Source organism: Prenolepis imparis, unplaced genomic scaffold (assembly GCF_030444845.1).
Source record: "Prenolepis imparis isolate NDT839.2.m4 unplaced genomic scaffold, iyPreImpa1.0 SCAF_3, whole genome shotgun sequence".
Taxonomy (NCBI): domain Eukaryota; kingdom Metazoa; phylum Arthropoda; class Insecta; order Hymenoptera; family Formicidae; genus Prenolepis; species Prenolepis imparis.
This window is the reverse complement of record NW_028141161.1, coordinates 10,535,851-10,556,269: the sequence shown is the minus strand read 5'-3', so window position 1 is coordinate 10,556,269 and position 20,419 is coordinate 10,535,851. Positions and strand designations below refer to the sequence as shown.

The 20,419-nt window shown below is 37.4% G+C and overlaps 1 protein-coding gene across 1 annotated transcript in view; it reads right to left on the bottom strand.

The window, feature by feature from the left end:
- The window catches only part of LOC145934338 (MAP/microtubule affinity-regulating kinase 3-like), a 223,499-nt gene that overhangs the window by 3,542 nt on the left and 199,538 nt on the right, over positions 1-20,419 (bottom strand). Inside the window, exons 4-5 of the mRNA XM_083034699.1 lie at positions 828-889; positions 100-229 (exon numbers count right to left, since the gene is read on the bottom strand). Of these exons, the coding sequence (XP_082890825.1) occupies positions 100-229; positions 828-889 (192 nt within the window). The remainder of the gene's footprint in view (positions 1-99; positions 230-827; positions 890-20,419) is intronic.

The window sequence follows — 20,419 nt, the reverse complement described above, 5'->3', positions numbered from 1 at the left end:
AGAAAAATTATAAAAGAAAAATTTTTTAAAAACTCTTTTATAAAACTTGCAAATATTTATATATTGTATCTAATCTAGCATATGTATATTTTTATTTACAGGCTCCATAAATCTACTTCCGGCCCATATCGTTTACCCACGACGAAGAGTTCGGGAGCAGCATACTCCGGAGATCCGCAGTGCGTTCGCAGAGGATCGTCGCTGGCGTAAATGTTGCTGAGACCGAAATCTACGATTGCAGAAAAAGACATCGAACGGTGAGTGCTTTTTAGATTTTCTAATCTTCGATTGCTATTAAAATCAGATTGTGAAGTTATCATATATCAAATCAAATGCGCATATAAATTATGCTAATATATACAATATACAACAATAAATAATAAATTGTGAAAAGTAACAATAAATTGAAAAATAAACCGCGTTATTTTATTCTTTTTAGTAGGGAAAATCGACAAAATTACAAAGCATTTCACATTCTATTCGATATTTTTGTGAAATATCTGCGTAAGGATCTGATTCGCCATAGCAGTCGAGGGTCATTAAGAATAACGGGCATCATGCCCGTATACTGCATAATTATATAAATTGCGGCCAATTTTATCGCAACTGCAGTTTTTTATGCGGATTTTTGTCGAGCACAAGCAGATCTGATTTCACGCTCGAAAATCAAGGGTCACGCGAGCGGAAACATTATAGTCAGGATTTTCGCGGTACGCGCTAATCTACGCGGTTCGATCGATGGCGATTGTTACAATCGCCGCGACCATAATGTTCTTTCGTCCTGCGCGATATGTCGACGTTCAATACAAACACACATTGCCTCTCACCCACTATTTTGATCTGTTCCTTGCGCTCGTCCTGCAGCACGATGTTTTCCATTTTAAGATCCCTGCAACAGAATTACAAACATTCGATAGGCTGCAGAAATTTAAGAAAAATTAATAGTATCCTATATAAAAATAAAATGTTATTATAAAGCTATTTTATAAAAAATAATTTTTATAATTAATAGTGATCATTTATTCTTTAATGATAACTAGAACAACACAAGCGCGTGCCTTTCCTCAATTTGATATAAAAAAGATATTTTTATATAAAGTTTGTTCAAACTTGATTAATATTTTTTGACAGAAATCAGCTGATTAAAGCTTTAATTTGCTAATTAAATTTTAAAATAATAATAGATTATAAAAATTAAAATAGTAATATGTTGTAAATAATATGTTATAATGCCTTATCTGTGATTAATATTTTTGACAAAAATCAGGTGATAACTGTCAAAAATATTAATCGAGAATAAGGTATTATAACATATTATTTACAACATATTACTATTTTAATTTTTATAACATATTATTATTTTAAAATTTAATTAGCAAATTTTCGATTTATTAATATTTTTTGACAGAAATCAGCTGATTAAAGCATTAATTTGCTAATTCATTTTTAAAATAATAATATGTTATACAAATTAAAATAATAATATATTTTAAATAATATGTTATAATATTTTAAACTTGATTAATATTTTTGACAATTATCAGCTGATTCCTGTCAAAAAATATTAATCGAGAATAAGATATTATAACATATTATTTACAACATATTACTATTTTAATTTTTATAACATGTTATTATTTTAAAATTTAATTAGCAAATTAACGCTTTATTAATATTTCTTGACAAAAATCAGTAACTGTCAAAGATATGAATCGAGTTTGAAGTATTATTACATATTATTTAAATAAATTACTATTTTAAAACATATTACTATTTTAATATTTTTAACATAGGTATTTTAAAATTTAATTAACAAATTAACGATTTATTAATAATTTTTGGCAGATATCAGCTGATTAAAAAAAGCGTTAATTTGCTAATTAAATTAATTAAATTAATTTTTTAATTTGTGTTGACTATGATTCTGTATAAATATAATATAGATATTGCTTGTTTTGTGCATACATATATATGAAATCATTTATTAAAAATTAAATCAAATTTTTAGTCAATCCAATATATCAAATATGCGCAACATTATGTTTTTTAAATATTAAATATGAATAAAACGCGCAACGTGCCTTGCCCGGACCGCCGAGCCGAGCCGAGCCGAGCTGAGCCGAACCGAACCGAACCGAACCTAGCCGAGACGTGCCGAGCTCCGAGCTCGCACGTACGCCGCGACCGTCGCGACGACCGCCATTACGAGTTTGCGACCTTGGCGTGCTGCGCGTCTCATAACTGGCAGTGCCAGTCTTGCACCAGTATTGCTGTTTTTAGGAGTATTTTCGGTTGTTCGCGATCGACATTTGCACGCTCATCGCCGGTCGCAACAGTACGAGTGTAAGTTTAGTGGTTTTACGTGCTTAATTATCGTATAAATCCGATCGCGTCGCGAAATCATGTACCGACATCGCGATCGATCGCACGAACGAATCTATTACACGGGCGGATCGAATTACCGTTGTGCTTTCGACGTGAATTTCCGGAGTTTTCGCGTTGTCGATCCGCGATTTCTACATCGTTGAAATGTGTGAAATGTAGTGCCCATTTCTTGGAATATATTGGCGACTCCTGACCTAACCTAAGTGCGTCGCGGGGGCGTCGCCGCATCATCGTCGTTCGATGAAGCCCTCCGATAAGTGCCTCGAAAGCCTCGAAAAAAGCGGCGACGCGAAAATGGAGCATCGGTTTTATTCGTGCGCGAATAAGCTCTCGCGATTCTCGCGTTTTAAACGCGTCGAAAATGATATCTAAAATCCGGGCGTCGTCGCGCGTCGCGAACGAAAAAAAAAGTAACGCGAATGCAAGTGTTTCGAAGCTTCTACGAGGAGGAGGCCCGGAGAGAGAGAGAGAGAGAGAGTATTTATTAGTTACAATTTACAACTCCGCGCGCTGCTGCGCATCGTATCGGTGAGTCTCTGGACAACTTTTATTTGATAAAAAAGAATTATAGGTATATCTCAAATTATGAATCCTTTATCAAATATTTGCATTTCATATTTAATATTTAAAAAACATAATGTTGCGCATATTTGATGTATTATTAGATTAAAAATTTGATTTAATTTTCAATAGATGATTTTATATAATATATGTATGCATTTAAAGCAAGTAACATTTATATTATATCTACTATACAGAATCATATTCAACACAAATTAAAAAATTAATTTAATTAGCAAATTAACGTTTTTCAATCAGCTGATATCTGCCAAATATTATTAATAAATCGTTAATTTGTTAATTAAATTTTTAAATACCTATGTTAAAAATATTAAAATAGTAATTTATTTAAATAATATGTTATAATACTTCAAACTCGATTAATATTTTTGACAGTTATCAGCTGATTTCTGTCAAAAAATATTAATCGAAGGTATTATAACACATTATTTACATTATATTTTAATTTTAATTTTTATAACATTATTTTAAAATTTAATTATCAAATTAACACTTTAATCAGCTGATGTATGTCAAAAAATATTAATAAAGCATTAATTTTCTAATTAAATTTTAAAATAATAATAGATCATAAAAATTGAAATATAGTAATATGTTGTAAATAATATGTTATAATAACATATTCTCGATTAATATGTTTTGACAGAAATCAGCTGATAACTATCAAAAAATATTAATAAAACATTAATTTGCCAATTAAATTTTTAAATAATATGTAAATAATGTTACAATGCCTTATCTGCGATTAATATGTTTTGACAGAAATCAGCTGATAAATGTCAAAAATATTAATCGAGTTTAAGGAATTATAACATATTATTTTATTTTTTTGTAACATTTTTATTTTAAAATTTAATTAACAATTAACATCTTATTAATATTTTTTTACAGAAATCAGCTGATTAAAGAGTTATTTGCTAAGTAATTTTTAAAATAAGAATATGTTATAAAAATTAAAATAATATGTTTTAAATAATATGTCATCATTCTTTAAACTTAATATTTTTGACGGTTATCAACTGATTTCTGTCAAAAAATATTAATTGCAGATAAGGCATTATAACATATTATTGACAACATATATTACTATTTTACATTTTATAACATATTATTATTTTAAAATTTAATTATCAAATTAACGCTGTATTAATATTTTTTGACAGAAATCAGCTGATTAAAATGTTAATTTGCAAATTAAATTTTAAAATAATAATATGTTATAAAAAATAAAATAATAACGTTTTAAATAATATATTATAATACTTAAAACTCGATTATTATTTTTGGCAGAAATCAGCTGATAACTGTCAAAAATATTATAACATTATTTAAAACATATTACCTATTATTGTAATTTTTAAAATCTTATTAAAAAAATTTTTAAATAATAATTGGTAAAAAATTAAAATAGTAATATGTTGCAAATAATATGTTATACCTTATTATATTATTATTTTAATTTTTATAACATATTTTAAAAATTAATTAGCAAATTAACGCTTTAATCAGCTGATTTCTGTCAACAAATATTAATAAAGCGAAAATTTGCTAATTTAATTTTAAAATAATAATATGTTATAAAAATTAAAATAGTAATATTTTATTTTATTTTATTTGTTACAGGTAGCTGATAAACTGCGCGCGAGATTCTCGAGTGTCGAACGGACGTTGATTCGTACGATAATTTTCGCATCGTTTTTTCTCATTGCAAGTGCAATGCGCGAAATACGCGTGTGTCTCACGCGTCGCGTCGGGAGTGCCGCGTGTAAAGTTTCGGGCGATCGTAATTATTCGTGTTTTCGCGAGTGTCGTGAGTGCTACCATGGACCAAGAGAGGAGGAGGAGGCCCGGGGAGGCATCAGGCGACAGCGAGGCAATTGTGAGGTATGCAAAATACCTAAAAGATTTTTTCTGCATTGAGATATTCGACCGTTTTCAGACTTTGAAAACACTCTGTACACACACATACATACACCCACACACACATGTATATATACATAATTTGAATATTTTGTTTTCAGATCAACAAGCTGTGTACTACAACTCCGCTATTGCAGTCTGTGAGTCTGCTATCGGTGAGTGAGAAATTTTTAGAAAGTAGAATATTTTAATTAAAAAAATATATTGATAGTTCCTTAAAGAAAAATTCAAGAAAGCTTATTCTCTATTGTAAATATTGCATATTTTTTAAAGCTCAATATTTTAAACATCTCAATAAAAATCAAAATCTTAATAGAAATTAGATTTTGACTTAAAATCTTTGATTGAAGTATATACATATATTAAGATTTCATTATTTAATTATATCTATTTAATATTATCTTATATGATGCTTTAGTAAAAAAATTAGAATTTAGTTTGATTAAAAATATATCAATTGATATTATTGACTATTTTGAAACATTTGAATTTTTTTCTCACGATATTATCTTGTTTCACCGGTTCTCTATGATTACACAATTTTTTGAAATCTAATATATCTCCAATAAGATAACGATTACGCAGACTCTGCGATAATTATGCGAGTGTATATGCGGGAAAAAATCCCCGCTGTATGCATATGCAAGCGTTTATAGGCACATATATGCGTGTGCAGTTTGCGCGATCACGTAGCGCGTTCGCGAGATTAACGCTCTCGGCGCAAGAACCCCGTGGCCCTGACCATCGCACGAAGGTTTCTTTGCTCGTATCACCGTCTACGAGCACAGCTCGCGGACCTTGCAAATTGTCGTTTCATCGGCATGACGACGTCTTGACCTCTCGATGGTGTCGGGTTCTCTCGTTTCTCGATCTCGTATATCCTTGACGAGACGTCAGTGTGAAAGAGAGCCAAGCCGTCGAAATTTCACTATGCATCTTGAATACATTTCTTATACAAATTTAATTTTAATATTATAAAATTTGTATCACATTTTTTTTTTAAAGTAAGTCACAGAGATGTGATTCTCAATTAAATATGAGTTTCATAAAATGAAATCCATCTTCTTCGTGAGAGTTTTTTTTTTTTAAGACAGGTATCTTTTTTAAGACTTATGATTCTAACATTATTAGGAAAATATTTTTAAATTAGTAAAAAAATTTAGATGATTAGAGTAAGGCTGTGAAACGCATTTTATATATTAGTTAGAAAAATCAGGATGTTTCGAGCATTCTCCAGATATCGAAACTTCTAGCTAAGACCAAAGCTGTCACTGAGATCAGATGGCAATGACCCTGTAGCTTATCCGTGGCAGAGACCTTGAGACCTTGAAACGCATCATTAAAATCGCATCGCCGCGATGCGAGAGAGGAGCCAGTGTGCGCTTTGGGTGTCGCTAATAAGTAATAAAAGAGGACTCGCTCCTCGGAACACGTGCCCGCGGCGAGGTTAATACCGTCACAGGATGCGAGGCGCGCTCGTCGGGATCATTACTCGTTGGCAGGATCTAGAACACGTCTACAGTATTTTTCTTTATTCCCGGTTGCTGACCACTTCCTATCCGAATTTTAAATCGCTTGAATATCGTGAACGAACTGTTACTCTAAAATATTCGTATTCGCCCCAAAAAGAGCGAGATAACGAAGTGATAAATGATTTCCGAGTTGTCTATCAACCGATAAATTAATATCTTTCGATATTAATTTATCGGTTGATTTTTATACTTTTTCATTATAGCAATTATGTTTAGTATTAATAAAGGGGGGGACACAAATTTTAATAAGATAGAATTGAGAAATTTGAGAAAAGCTATATTTGATTTTAACTTTTCCAAGAAAAATATAAAAATTTTAAATGTGTAACACCGGCGTAATCTCTATAATTTTCTTGTGTTTATATCACTGAGGACGCACACATGAATATTTTAAATATAAATATGATCGACGTAATTCATAAAATTAAATATCTCATTATACGGGGATACTTTTCTCTATTCCATATTCTCTAATTATTTATGCAAAATCAACTAATACATAACTATAATCGCTTAATTAATATCCATGAATGTAAAATCATACAGAATATTACAGAATATATATTATAATTATTAGTTAATCTTATAATTAGATTTCACGGTACCAATCATATCATTGGGTAACGCGTCGAACATAAAACATCAATGAATTACTAAAATGACAAAGAAGGTATCAATATTTCGATCAAAGCACGTTACTCCGATATCGAGATATCGTCAGGTTCGAGCATCGAGCGCGGGCAGCGATGTGTTTCTGCTGCATCCTCGACTGCTGCGGGATAATAGTCGAAACGACCCTGAAGCCGAGGCCACGGTTGTTCGTTGGCCTGGGCGATTACGTTTCTTTTATATTGTCGTAGAAGTGCCGCGCTGCCTGGGAACGTGCGTTCGCGACAAACTTTCGCGACAAATCGCGGGAGATCCGATTAAAGCTCCGCCGCTCGCGCTCGCAATCGCGAGAACATAATTGCCGGCGTAAAGCGACAGGTGGTCTCGCGGACTTGATAAGAAAAAGAAAGAAATAAATAAGAAGTAAAACAAAAAGAGAGCGAGATGTATATGCCCCGCACCTCCGTTAACGATCGTCTCTCTTCTCTCATCTCCTTTCGCTCTGAAAATAAATTCGCGCGGCCCGTGACAAAAGTGATCGATGGACGCGACGATCCAGATATTCCTGCTAATCCACACGGACGGATGAGATCTGCTCACGTATTATGAGATGGACGCGTTGCATTGGGGAGGGAAATTGTATTCTATCTAAGAATAATGTAAATGAATGAAAGTTTTAAGCTTCTCTCTGATATCAATGTAATTTACTCATTAATTATCAAAAGTAATTGTCGCAATTTCAAGGAAAAAGAGTCACTCCCGTAAATCTATTTAGTCTGTGACGCGCACAGATGCTGCTTTTATGAATTTACTGTTAATTGACAGTTATCTTTTACGTATCGCCGAACAAGACGATAGCATCATCTACTGTGTGTACGCTCTGGTATATTCTCTACGCGTCCATAAACGCTCGTAAACGCTCGCGATGCAGGAGCGATGCACTCGCTCGCTTCGGTTGCAAGAGTGCGCGCATCCGTAAGTACTTAAAATTTAATTGCCGGCCGTGACCGTTACATCGCGGCAGTTTATTTCGGTCTCAATAATCTGGGTCCACCATCCGAGCTTTCGCGCGGTTGAGCGGGGTCATGTCCGTGTTACGAGTCGCGAAATTGTCGAAACGAAAATCGAGAGACGCGCGGAATCGAGAGTATACAACGTAGCGGGCGATTTATCGTTCCTCCCGCGCATAAATATTCGATGCGCGGCGCCGCATTGATACGCGCGCGTGAGCACCGCAGAATAATAGATAACGAGATATTTGGGATGCGACGCTCGAGGCGAGGTTTTAATAAACCGGCCGGATCCGCGCGATAAACCGGTCCGCGCCCGCAGTTGATGCGTGCGGAAAATAATTCCAAGAGTTCGGCGGAAAAAAACGTGTAAACACGTTTACGCCCTCTTTTGCGTCAGATGGAGTCGTTACAGAGGAATATTTTTTATTTTTTAAATTCTTTATAAAATTTTAGAGAACCTTTACTCCAATCGCGTTTAACATTCAAAATTAGATATATTACGATAATTATATACATATCTTAAATTATATAAATCTGAGGCAGAGTTAGAATTATTTTCGTTATTTAGCCCTATAAAAATATATATAAAATGCATTTGGTACCTATATTTCAAGTGACGATTCGTGAGAAAACGCGCTTCCGAAAATTGATCAAGATTTTATAGAATTACTTATACATGTCAATGAATCAATGACGCTGCGATCAGGCATGACGATGAAGATCGTGACTCTATAACGCACATAGCTGGTTCGTCGACCGTAACTCGCATGTTCGACGCGTGTCTCTTATTTTTCCAGCTGGCACCCCACGCCGATTTCAAGCCGTAAACAGTGGGACAGACGGGTTCGCGGCTTATCTCGTCTTAATACGTGTCGTTTATTAGCGCGTCGATATGCTTGCGATGTGTTTATCGCCTTGAACGATGCTGAGAATCTCTTTGCCCGAATATCGGCGACAGTTGACCGTGCTGGAGAACGCTTATTCGCGGCTATTCGATTCTTTTTTACTGCTAATAAACTCATATATTTATTTAATTGGGATTAAAAATCTTCGCGACAATGTGAGACTGTCATTATTAACACGCGTGTCTTTTTTTTAATTTCCACTTTGAATTTATTTTTTCTAATTAACAACATACTCGAAGATATGTTATAAGTTATAATGAAGCTACTTATATTGGTTATTAACCGATCAATATCGAATCTTATTTGCTTTTACACTCTCACGTAATATTCCGTTATTACACGATAAAATAATATTAATGTTAATAAGCAGTTATTTCGTGTTAGCGTTTCAGAATTATTAAGATTACATGTAATACCGGGAGATTCTGTGGCTACTGGGCAAAAACAAATAATGTAATATAGCAATTAAAGTCGAGATGAATTTTATTTACAATATAGTTGCGAACGTAACAGGCAAATGAATGAATGGTATGCAAAGAGGCGCCAGAATTGCAATTAGTGCACTAAATACGTTAAAGTGTCGCATCGCATATAACTATAACTATTCCAATATTCCATTTATATTTAGACGAAAATACAAGTTGTTAAATTTTTCTTTTTTTGGCAGAATTGAGCGATTCCGAAACTATCTACTTATATATAATTTTAAATGTATAAAAAGATACATATGCGCGATTGGGGTTGCGCTGGGAGAACGAAAGGGTTAAATATCTCTCGCAGGTAATCGGCGTGATATCGCGATTCGTGTGTTGCCAGTGCATCGTGCGGCTCTCGATCTCCTCGCGCTTTTTTTTGCCCTTAGCAGGGGCCACGGATGTGTGGGCGGAAGGGATCCGGCCAGACGGGGTCATTGGCCATTCCTGCGTTTCGCCCTTCTCGCGCAGATACGCATTTTCGTGATCGTAGCCGCGAGTTCTTCGTCGTATGTGTAAATCAATTTAAAATTTTTCAAAACTAAAGAGAAAAATATTTAAAGTCTCGATTTATTATTAGACCGCAAAAAATATACAAGGAAAATATGACAGAATAAAAACTTTTAAACTTATAGCTTCCTTTTAGATTTTTATTATCTTTTCATAAGGTGTCGCTTATAAAACAGTATTATGATCGTAAAATATGTAAGAAAAGTATCGTAAATAAAGTTAAATAAAGTTGGTTCTACGAAAATATAATAATTTTCGGCTCTACAGAAAGAGAGAACTCTTTGAAATTCTACAGAAATAACTTTACACACCAGAAAAAAAATTTTTTCTCTAGAATCTATTTATAAAAAAAAGAGAGAAGTAAAAATCGCCTCGTTTTATGACTGCTTGTCTTCATTATTTCACGGGCCCTTAAAGATAGCGGTTATCGCTCTGTGTATCAGGTTCAAATGGTTGTTCTAAGCCAAACTTTAGCATGGACCTAGATCGTTCACATAAAGAGCGGCTTCTACAAGATGACATGTAATCTACGGGCTACAAGGGTTCCGACGAGAGGTTAAAGGCGGGACGCTTCTCGAATACCGCGAGAATTATTGTCGGTGAAGCGGTTTAATTTTCAAACGCGTTTGCGGTCGTTTCGGCACGAGCTGTAATTTCCGTGCCGCGCCATCGTGGGTGGCGTGACGCGAAATCGGTGGTATGTATACCGAGACGGTAACGGTAGCGATAAAAATATGCCGCGTCTCCTGATGCTTTACGATTATTATCAAGCATATCGCGACTAGAGTCGGAAATTCCTGGGGGCAAAGGTTTATCGTGACTTTTTCGCGTTGAATCGCGACGATCGCGCAATTATGTCGCGGTGTAAAAAAAATACATGAATAAATGAGTTTCATAAAAACGAAATCCTGCGATAAATCTAATATAAGCAGATGATAAATATTTTCTGCCTTTACGAAACATTCTTAACAACGAAAATTTTTCTCCTAAATTTTTTTCTTAAATCATAACATATAGCTGAACATTAACTAAATTTATATATATTTTGGCTTAACGCGAAATGTCCATCAATTACTTGTTGAAAAAATGGCCCAGAACAAGAGATAGCAGCATTATTTTTAAATATAATCTATTATATTATTAAAAAATAATTTTTATTCAGCATAAATTATCTAGATTCTAGATGAAATTATAATAACGTTTTTCAATATTCTTAATATGCAAGTAACTGATGGCACATTTCTATTTTTGATATGAGTAGAACTTGTTGAATTCTTAACATTATAAGTTCTCGAAAAAACATACGCATTAAACTCGTGGTGTCGAGTATAATTTAGTCGAGTGTCGAGGCGATTCAATAAACAGGATGAACAAGACGTTCGATGAACTCGACGATGACGTGCATCCATCGAACAGAGAGATTGTGGATGGGCTCTGCGGGACGGCAGAAGGAGAATCGGACGAGTATAGAGACGGAAAGGTAGAATGAAAAAAGGCCTGTGGAGGGAAGAAGAGAGGGTCAGGGGGAACGAGAGAGGGACAAAGTCGAAAGGCGACGGTGGTTGGGGTAAAACCGGCGCGGAAAAAACTTGGAGTAATTTACAACAATCGTAAACGTAAACGCAGGCGTAGCCCGCTTGATTCATAGTGATTGCCTAACGGAACCAGCGCGAAAATTTACTCCAGCGCGCTACTCGTCGTCGGCATCCGGCATACTCCCGTCGAAAAATGACATCTGCATTCGCCACCGTTGCAACTTGCCCGCTTCAGTCACGAGCCTAATTTATTCGCTTTAGATCCGCGAAGTCGTTATCCTTGAGCAATTGTTTGTATATATAAAATTAAAATCTATAAATAAACGTGAATTATACGTCAAATTTAATCATTCAATTAATCTGTCAATTAGGCTAGAAAATTGTGAATTTTCAAGTTTCTTTAGTGCAATTTAAAATGTCAGTATAGACGTATCCCGTGGTATCGTATATTTAATTTCACCTAGTATTAAAATTTGTGACTTGTGCAAAATTATATTAGAGTTTCTCTCGATCCGTGATTCAATCGCCTCTTCGACTTATAAATAAAAAAATCGCGATAGAAAACGCACGGTTAACATTTTAGTTACGTCGTGTGCTTCATCCGTCATGCATACGTGTTCCAGGCACGTGCGTGGGTGCATGTAGACGCGTATTTAGCTGCATGTCCACGTGCACCGGCTGCGATCGTCGCCCGTAACGAGTAGGACTCGCGCTCGCACGATGGCAATTATCTCGAGGCGAATTCGCAATTAAACAAGACGATATAATTTATCGGCGGACCAGTTCCTCTCGCGAAAAGGAGGTTGCAGACGGCGGACTCTCGGGATGGGCGGATCGGAGAGGAAGGAAGGATGGGACCAGAGGCGAAGGGCCCCCTCCGTGGGTTAATTTATTAATCAAACCTGTTCCAGGACACCTTCCGCTCTCCGGGAGTGGCTCGTACGCTCGCCATGTAATTGATAATAAATATAACGCGAGTCGTTTTACTTAGCGGCGTCGACTGCTCGTCGTCGACAACGTCGAGGCGAGGAACACGGGTACGGTGATACACACGCACACCTGGTGCGTGACGGTGCGTTCGCGCGATACATGCGGCTGAAAGGGAAGCGCTCCGATACGTCTGCTGCGTAAATAGCCGTGTCGTCGCGCGTAATCGTCTGGATATATGAACTCCGCTAGAATAAACTACGAGAGAACGGAGATATAAATCTCTCTCTTTCTCTCTCTCTCTTTCTCTTCCCGCTCTCACTGCTTGGGTCGTCGTGTATCATTGCATCTATTGCTAGTATTTGTACCTGGAATAAGCGTGGGAAATTAAACTCCTAGCACACATGCGACAAAAGGTTGCACGTCATGCAGAAAAAAATGCCGATGCACCGCGTGCGAGTTAGCCTGATATTAGTGTTAGATTGACACATCAAGTGTCGAGAATGATTTGTCTACGATCTAACAATAACGTTGTGGAAATTTTACGTACAGGATGACATTGCGTATAAATTTCTTGGCTATTCATCTGAAATTGATTTTTTTCGTTCAGTTTTTCAACAACTTTTTTCTCTCCGAAATTAATTATCTCGATATTCAAAGTTTAGTTTGAAATTCCGTAAAAATAAACCTTCTGTGAAAATAAATGTGAAATTAATTCGAGAATAAAATTTATGTTCCTATTTTGCGAATCCGCACTACGACTTGCGTATATTTTCGGCACGGAAAGTTTGGAAGTCGAGGGGAATATCAACGAGAAGATTTTGACGAAGATTCGCATTTTCCAAAGCTCATCTCGAGTTTATCCGTGCGATAACTTTCGAACGTGCTTCGATACTCGACCTCCAAATCGCAGCTTTACCTCGAGTTGCCTACGTGCTCGCCGATCATCCATTGCCGAAAGCGTCTTCCGCGAAGAACTTTTCACATATCCTATGTATGATTAGGTTTTCTTTCTATTACTGCCTAACGCAATTGTAATAGATTACGGCATTTAAGTCCGATCGCGCTTCTCTAAAATCTCAATTCCGTCGAACGCGACGACCCATCAAATGGCTCGTCCTCCGTGAAATCCATGTTTGCTCTCAAGCGGATACGCGTTTCGGGATCGTTCCGATTTTTCTCGGTTTGTCGACAGTTGCGGCGAAAAAAGCCGGATGGCCCGGCCGGTGAATTATGGCCCCTCGGAAGGAGCCTGGGAGCACCATTAAATGTGACGTCGTATAATAACCACATTAATATTGTAACGAGCGTCGATGCTCTCGCCCCGATCCACCGTACATCGAGTATATCGAGGCACATACATCACCCCGTTTCTCTTTTCTTTGGCCCATACTTTTCTTTGCTCGTGGCTCTTCTCTCTCTTTTACGTCCTTCTCGAGGAGAAAGGACGACGAAGACCACAAGATAGAGAGCGAGAGAGAGAGAACTTCCTGATTTGGATGCGGGTTGCAGGCGCCGATGACCTCGGATCGCCATCCTGGGGGGTCCTGGGGATCCTACTATCCTCGTGGTTCGTTCAAGAGTGTATAAAAGAATGGACACAACCACGACGACGAGAGAGAGAGAGAGAGAGAGAGAGAGAGAGAGAGAGAGAAAGAGAGAAGAGTGAAGGATTTTGAAATATCGCATGGAATATGTAAACGACCGGCGAGAAGGATTTTTTGATTCGCGATGGGACCACCGAGTCCTTTTCGGTGATATATACATGGCGCTCTGAATTCTTTCTTCTCGTATCCTGCCTGGGTGTGAATCTTTCAAGGTTCTTCATTTAAATTATACACAATTAATCCACACGCACACGTGAATAAATAAGGATCTGAAAATTCTGAAAGATACTATTTCAGTGATCCATTTTATAAAGTATAAAAGGCAATTTGGCGAAACGAAATTTTAATTTAATTCAGGATAAAAAAAAAGTCAAATTTGATATGAAAGGAAAAGTCAATATTTAACCTATCGATACAAATTTTAATCTCGTTTATTTGCGATTAAAAAATTATGTTGTTATAATGCTTACATATTCCAGAACTTTAATCTCGTTGAGTAATTAATATATATTATTCATTTAATCGTATTAATATCAGCATAGCATGTGTGTGCGGCATATTCGGTGATGGCTACGCGAACGGGAACAGGGAAAATCTGCGATTCACAGGGCTTCGATCCATTAAGCACTTAACCGAGAAACCGAATAAATCACGAAGGGTGACCGGATCGCGCGGCGGACGGATCAACGCGTATCGGTTCGACAGGATAAGCGAGGAGGAAACGCGTAGTGTACGGGAGAGGAAAGGCGATGGTACACGCGTCGAAGATGAGCGCGGATACATCATGGTGTACGAGGGTTTGAGCGCGGGGGCGCCGGCCGAAAACCCAGGGGTCGAATCCGTGGAATATTTATGGCGACCGCGGCGGCTTCTATTTTTATTTGGTACGAGAAATCGCGCCGCGCTTGCGGAGAGCTCGCGTGAAACCCGAAAAATATACCTCCGTTATTTCGCTTTATCTCCGGTCTATCCGAACCCCTCTTCCCCCTTTCCGCTTCATCCGGCTCTTTTTATTCGGCAAACCCGACTCGTTCTCCTCTCTGTCGCGCGTTTTCGCACGATCCTACATACGGTTTCTTCTCGCGCGGGGAAAAACGGCGGCGCTTCTCTTACCGCGAGGAAGGAAGATCCCTTTTATCTTCACGAGGATCCGTCGAGGAGTCTTTGAACGTCGCCAGCGAAACATGCTAATGCCCGTTGGCACGAAATCCTGAGCGACAGTGGAATCCTGGATTTCAATAAAGGCAATAGAAGCGCCCATGTGTGGTCCCTTTTGCGATTTTTTTTTGTTTACCGCTTAAACTCACATCCGGATGCGAAAAATATGACTTGTAGTTTCCGCGAATCGCAAGTATGGAGGGAAGTTAAAAATCGCAGTAACTTACGAGTGTGATGCGTAAACGATACGTAACTCGAATAACAATAATACAATATCTCAATAGACTCAATAAATGAATCACGATATTTAAATATCCCGGTGTCTGCATTCAAACCATTCGCCAGTCATTCTTATGCTCAAATCCGCGCGAGCGAGTCAGGAATTAATTTTAAGCTCGAATTCACAATAAGCCAGGTTGACGCGCATTCCACGGTCCCAATAATTGCAAGGGAAGAGAGAGAGCGTGAGGCAGAGGGAGGCAGGAGGAGAGAAGAATGGGGGACCGGATCGCGCGGACAAAATCCGGGAGAAGCTCTCGGGTTTCCATTCGAACCGGAGTCCGCGATGTCTATTGTTGTGGCATAATGCATCATTATAGCGGCTTATTCGTTGCAAGAGGTGGCCCTTCGTCTCCGAAAGGAGAGTACGGGGTACTCGCATTAAGAGTCAGATTAGCGGACTTCCATGGACAACGTTTAGATTAGTCAAAGGGGATATTTTCCAAGGGGGGGCTTCCTTCGACCGTGAAACAGCGAGGGTGGTTGAACTTCGGCAGGAAAGTATCGATAATTCTGCGGGTGGTTTAACGATACACGCGAGGCCATTTTTTCCCCCTTGCGATCGATTCCCTCCATATTACCTTAATACGTATCTCTCCTTCGTGAATTTGTAACTATTGTCGTATCTGTAATATAATTTTCTTTTTTCATTAACGAGCAAGAATAGTATCGAAATATTTGACATGTAAAGCGGCGAAAAAGTAAATTATCTTTCAAACTTATCTTTATACGCAGCAAAATTCAATAAAACAGGGGAAACTTTATATTAAACAATTTATATGATAATATTGGGTGCGATAACGTTCCTTTCTTAATTTCCGACTTTGTCTAAACTACTTTATCTTGCTATACTTTGGGTTATAGCTTCTTATCTTTATAAGATTGTAGACTGAGATTCGATGAAAACTATTATGTCTCTATGTGATTGTAACTGCATAATATATCATTAAATTTTCCGTCGAATTTCGAGAAATAAATGACTAGAGGGGACTATGATTTTAACGAGAGGCAATGTTTTTTGGTCCGAACGTGCGTTCGGAGGAAATCTTTTGCGAGATCCGTCTCGAAGGGTCACGTGAAGGAGGGACAGAGCGGTGGAAAAGGCTTGGGTGGCAGGGTGCCCATTAAAAGTTCCTAAGGGTCAATTTCCAGTCAAATACACTCGAACGGTACCCCGTCGAGGCGCTTGGGTGGTTTCAGGCCGCGAAATCGATATTAAAGCCGACCGTGTCTACGAAGGGAAATATCGAAACATCTTACTCTGAAAATATACATATATCTTACTGGAAAATAGATGACATTTTAATGGGAATTTATTATTTTTATACCCAATAAAAATTGCATTGGATTCGAAAAGCGAGACTTCACGATTCATTTTCTTAACACACACAAAACATTTTTGAAATTAAAAGATAACTTGATAAATAAAAGGTACATAAGAGAAAAAATCTAAAAAGCGATAAAAAATTGCAGAAACCAGTTATTATATGCATTATTAATAGCTTATATCTCAAGACTGTGTAGAACGTTTTTCAAAAATGCTTGATATTTGTAATCTATAGATTTTTACAACAATTTTTGCTGACAGTTCCATGTCTGACTTTTAATATATGTATATAGACATTCGAGTTGGAAGGAATTAATCTGTAAAGTTTGCATAAGATCACAGACATCTTCAATAGCATCATAAATACAGCAAGCTGGAAGAAGTGGCGTATCTGCTTCGTTCGTGCTCATCGCGTAACAAAGGGTTAAGACCGAAAACGATCGTGGGCGTCGAGGCGGGGAATTAACGGTGGCCCGACGTTGGCGTCAGGAGCATTGGCACTTTTGCGGCGTGCGTAGGCGAGCGTGTGTGAAGGACTAAAGTCGAGTAAAAGAAAGAGAGAGAAAGAGACGGGGAAACAAGACGGGAGAGAGAAAAAGAAAGATAGGGAGGACAAGAAGGAGGTAAAGAAGGTTGCCGAGAGGTCGTGGAGCCGTGAAGGGTTGCGATTCCCGCTCGAGAGCGACATACCGAACCCCTCAGGTTCAACGTACAGATAGGGAGGTCGAGGGAGCTTCTGCGAGCATCGCGACGTCGAACGCCATCGACGCTATCGACTCCTCAGGGTCGATGCACGCCACTCAGCCTGACCTAGGCGTCGTACGCATATTCGAAACTCCTGTCGTTATTGCAATTGATATTTTATCGCAGAAACGGCTATGCATTTAAAGTACATTTTCGTGAATGACTTTCTGTTAACTTCTTCAATTCTTTATGCTCATTTATTGTAATATAAAAGTAAAATTTTTACAAGATATCTATACATGATTGTAGAAAATCCGGGATTCTTCAGAAAATTTTTGTCTGACGATTTTTATTATTCTTGATTGCGGAAGATAAAGTAAAGAAACTGAACTTTATTGAATTATTCTCTATATCTTAAATTGTATGCATATCACTACAAATAGATAAAAATAAACATAATAATACAATAATTTTTTATCGAAAAAAAAAGATTGTGCAATGTCCCCGACATTGCAAAATTAATGCAATAAATTTACTTGTATTCATAAAGAATACATCAAACATTTTTTAATGTTCTTTTGAAATTTCTTCTTTTTATGGTCTTGCAGTAGTTTATTTGTGGCAATTAATTTCCTATACTTTATTATACCATCCAAAAAAGCCATATTTATTTAATGCACCCGACTGCATTCAAAAGTGCGACGAAAATCTCGTGACAGTATTTTAATGCGAATTTAAATGCGCCAGAGCCGAACGATAAAACGATAAAAACCGCGCGCGCATTATTCGTTACTTTTATCTTTTCATAACGGGAGTGAATTAGAGCTACTCGTTAATCCTCATTGTTTCGCGAACATTCAGCCCCCGTTCGAACGATCAATTTGTAATCGAATATATCCACCGTGTTCGCCGCGACGAAAATGCGACGCGGTGCGGAACCCGTAATTGCGAGCGTTAAATTTTACAGCGTGTATATGCGACGCGACGGTATATGATCGTGGCCGATCGAGCTGGAAATCCAATTTTGGGGAAAAAGATTGCGCCGCGAGTATTGGTGGCGAATTGCCCGATCGGACGCAGGAAAAGCAGATGTTATTGCGGTGACATCGAAAATTTGATATAAAAGTTATATTAAATTTTACAAAACATTTCAGAACGCGACGAAATCCAACGGCAAAAACCAAACTCACTTGTTATGTTAAAGATAAAATCTATGCAATTATCTTTGACATTTTTCGCGCGCAAAGGAAATGAAAGATTAAACCGGGTAATCGGCAGTATATTGGCGAATAAATCGAAAGTTTTGCCGATGGGATTTACCGCGGACGGATAAAGTTTCCCGATGGTCGATCGGACGATGATATTAGAGACACATCTTTTCCATTAGAACGTGTCAGGTCGTGCGAGCGTCAATCTCCGTGTAAATTAGTCCTTCTTCGAGACTCCGTTCCCTTTGGTCCTTAACTAGGTCCTATCAGATTCGCTGATTTTGGCTTTCCCTCTTTCTTTTATGAACGACCGAGATCGCTCTCCGTCGAACTCAGAAATTCTGACATTCATCATTAATTTCCACTCCATCAACGATATTATTTATTATCGCGTCGCAAGAGGGAATCGATCGATCCACGTATTATCACATACATTAAAAGCAAATTAAGAAAATTAGCGATTGTTTCAATGCCGAAGTAATTATAAAATTATTTCAGATTAAAAGACATTTTATTTAAATAAAATTTAAAGAAATCGCGGAACATATGATGTACGGTATCAAGCGCGATCTCAAAGATTCCGGCAACCAATTTGCAAGCAGCGGGTCACTTTTAAAGTTTCTTAGATACGCTCGAGCCAATGAATGTCGATTTTACAATCAATCTATCGGGAATTCGTGGATTATAGCTGCTTATAAATTCGGTACCGTCATCAGAAGACCCCGTCCAGTCTATAAATGCAAGTAGAAAGAGAGCGAAGGAGGTGTATATTGATAGAAAGAAAGACGAAAGATAAGAGGAGCAAGGTTGGGGATGGTAATTTTGCCAGAAGTACTTCGGATCTCTCTCTCTCTTTCTCGCCGGTCGAGAAGCGGCAAAAGATGAAAGATATTCGAGATTGGTCTAGCCATTTCGCTGCAAGCTTGCCCGGATATGGCTTTATATTGCTCTTTCGCTTTTATAGCGTTCGACTATAAACTCGTCCGAATCCGGCTTTCCGTGGCGCGTTTACCCTGCGGACTTTAAAAAGTGCCACGTGCGAGCGCGCGATTCCATCGAATTCCCACGACGAAAATTACATCAATAGATTATGGTTCCGGAGGTTTAAAACTTAACAAGTTATAAATGCTATAAAAGTGATTAAATATTTCTATTTATCATTTTATAGCTCTTTATCCATTCCAATCATATGTTTTAAACAAGCAATATATTGGCCTAACTGTAAAACAAAAATAGAAACTAAAAACTTTGAACATAGTCTAAAAACAATAATAATAAAGAAACATGAATAACTCAAAAGTGAATGTAGTTTAAAATGATTATTCTCGAGAAGAGAACAACTGACAAAAATGTTAATAGCATTCTCGCGTCTAATGGTGCTGCACGTCACTTTATACGTATATCGTGTAATTTTATCAATGATTATCTAAATTTTTATGATCACTTGGGGGGGATTTAAAAATACATAATAAAATGCTCGCAACCGATATGTCGATTTTCTTCTAATAAAAACGTTGCGCGGTAGACGACGTTTTTTTTCAGAAGGATACTCTTGAATGACGAGAATAGCTCTTGAATAAAGTCACGAGAATGAGCGTATGCCTCCTCCGTATCACAGACGGGAAAACATCAAAGGTGCTCGTCTCGTCTACGAGATAATCGTTCGCGCGTCACTCCGCCTTACGTTTCCTCGTAACAGGATACGGCTCAATCGCGTGTAGTCTTCCGTGAAATCGTCCCAGCGATATTCCTCTGGTGTTTCTCA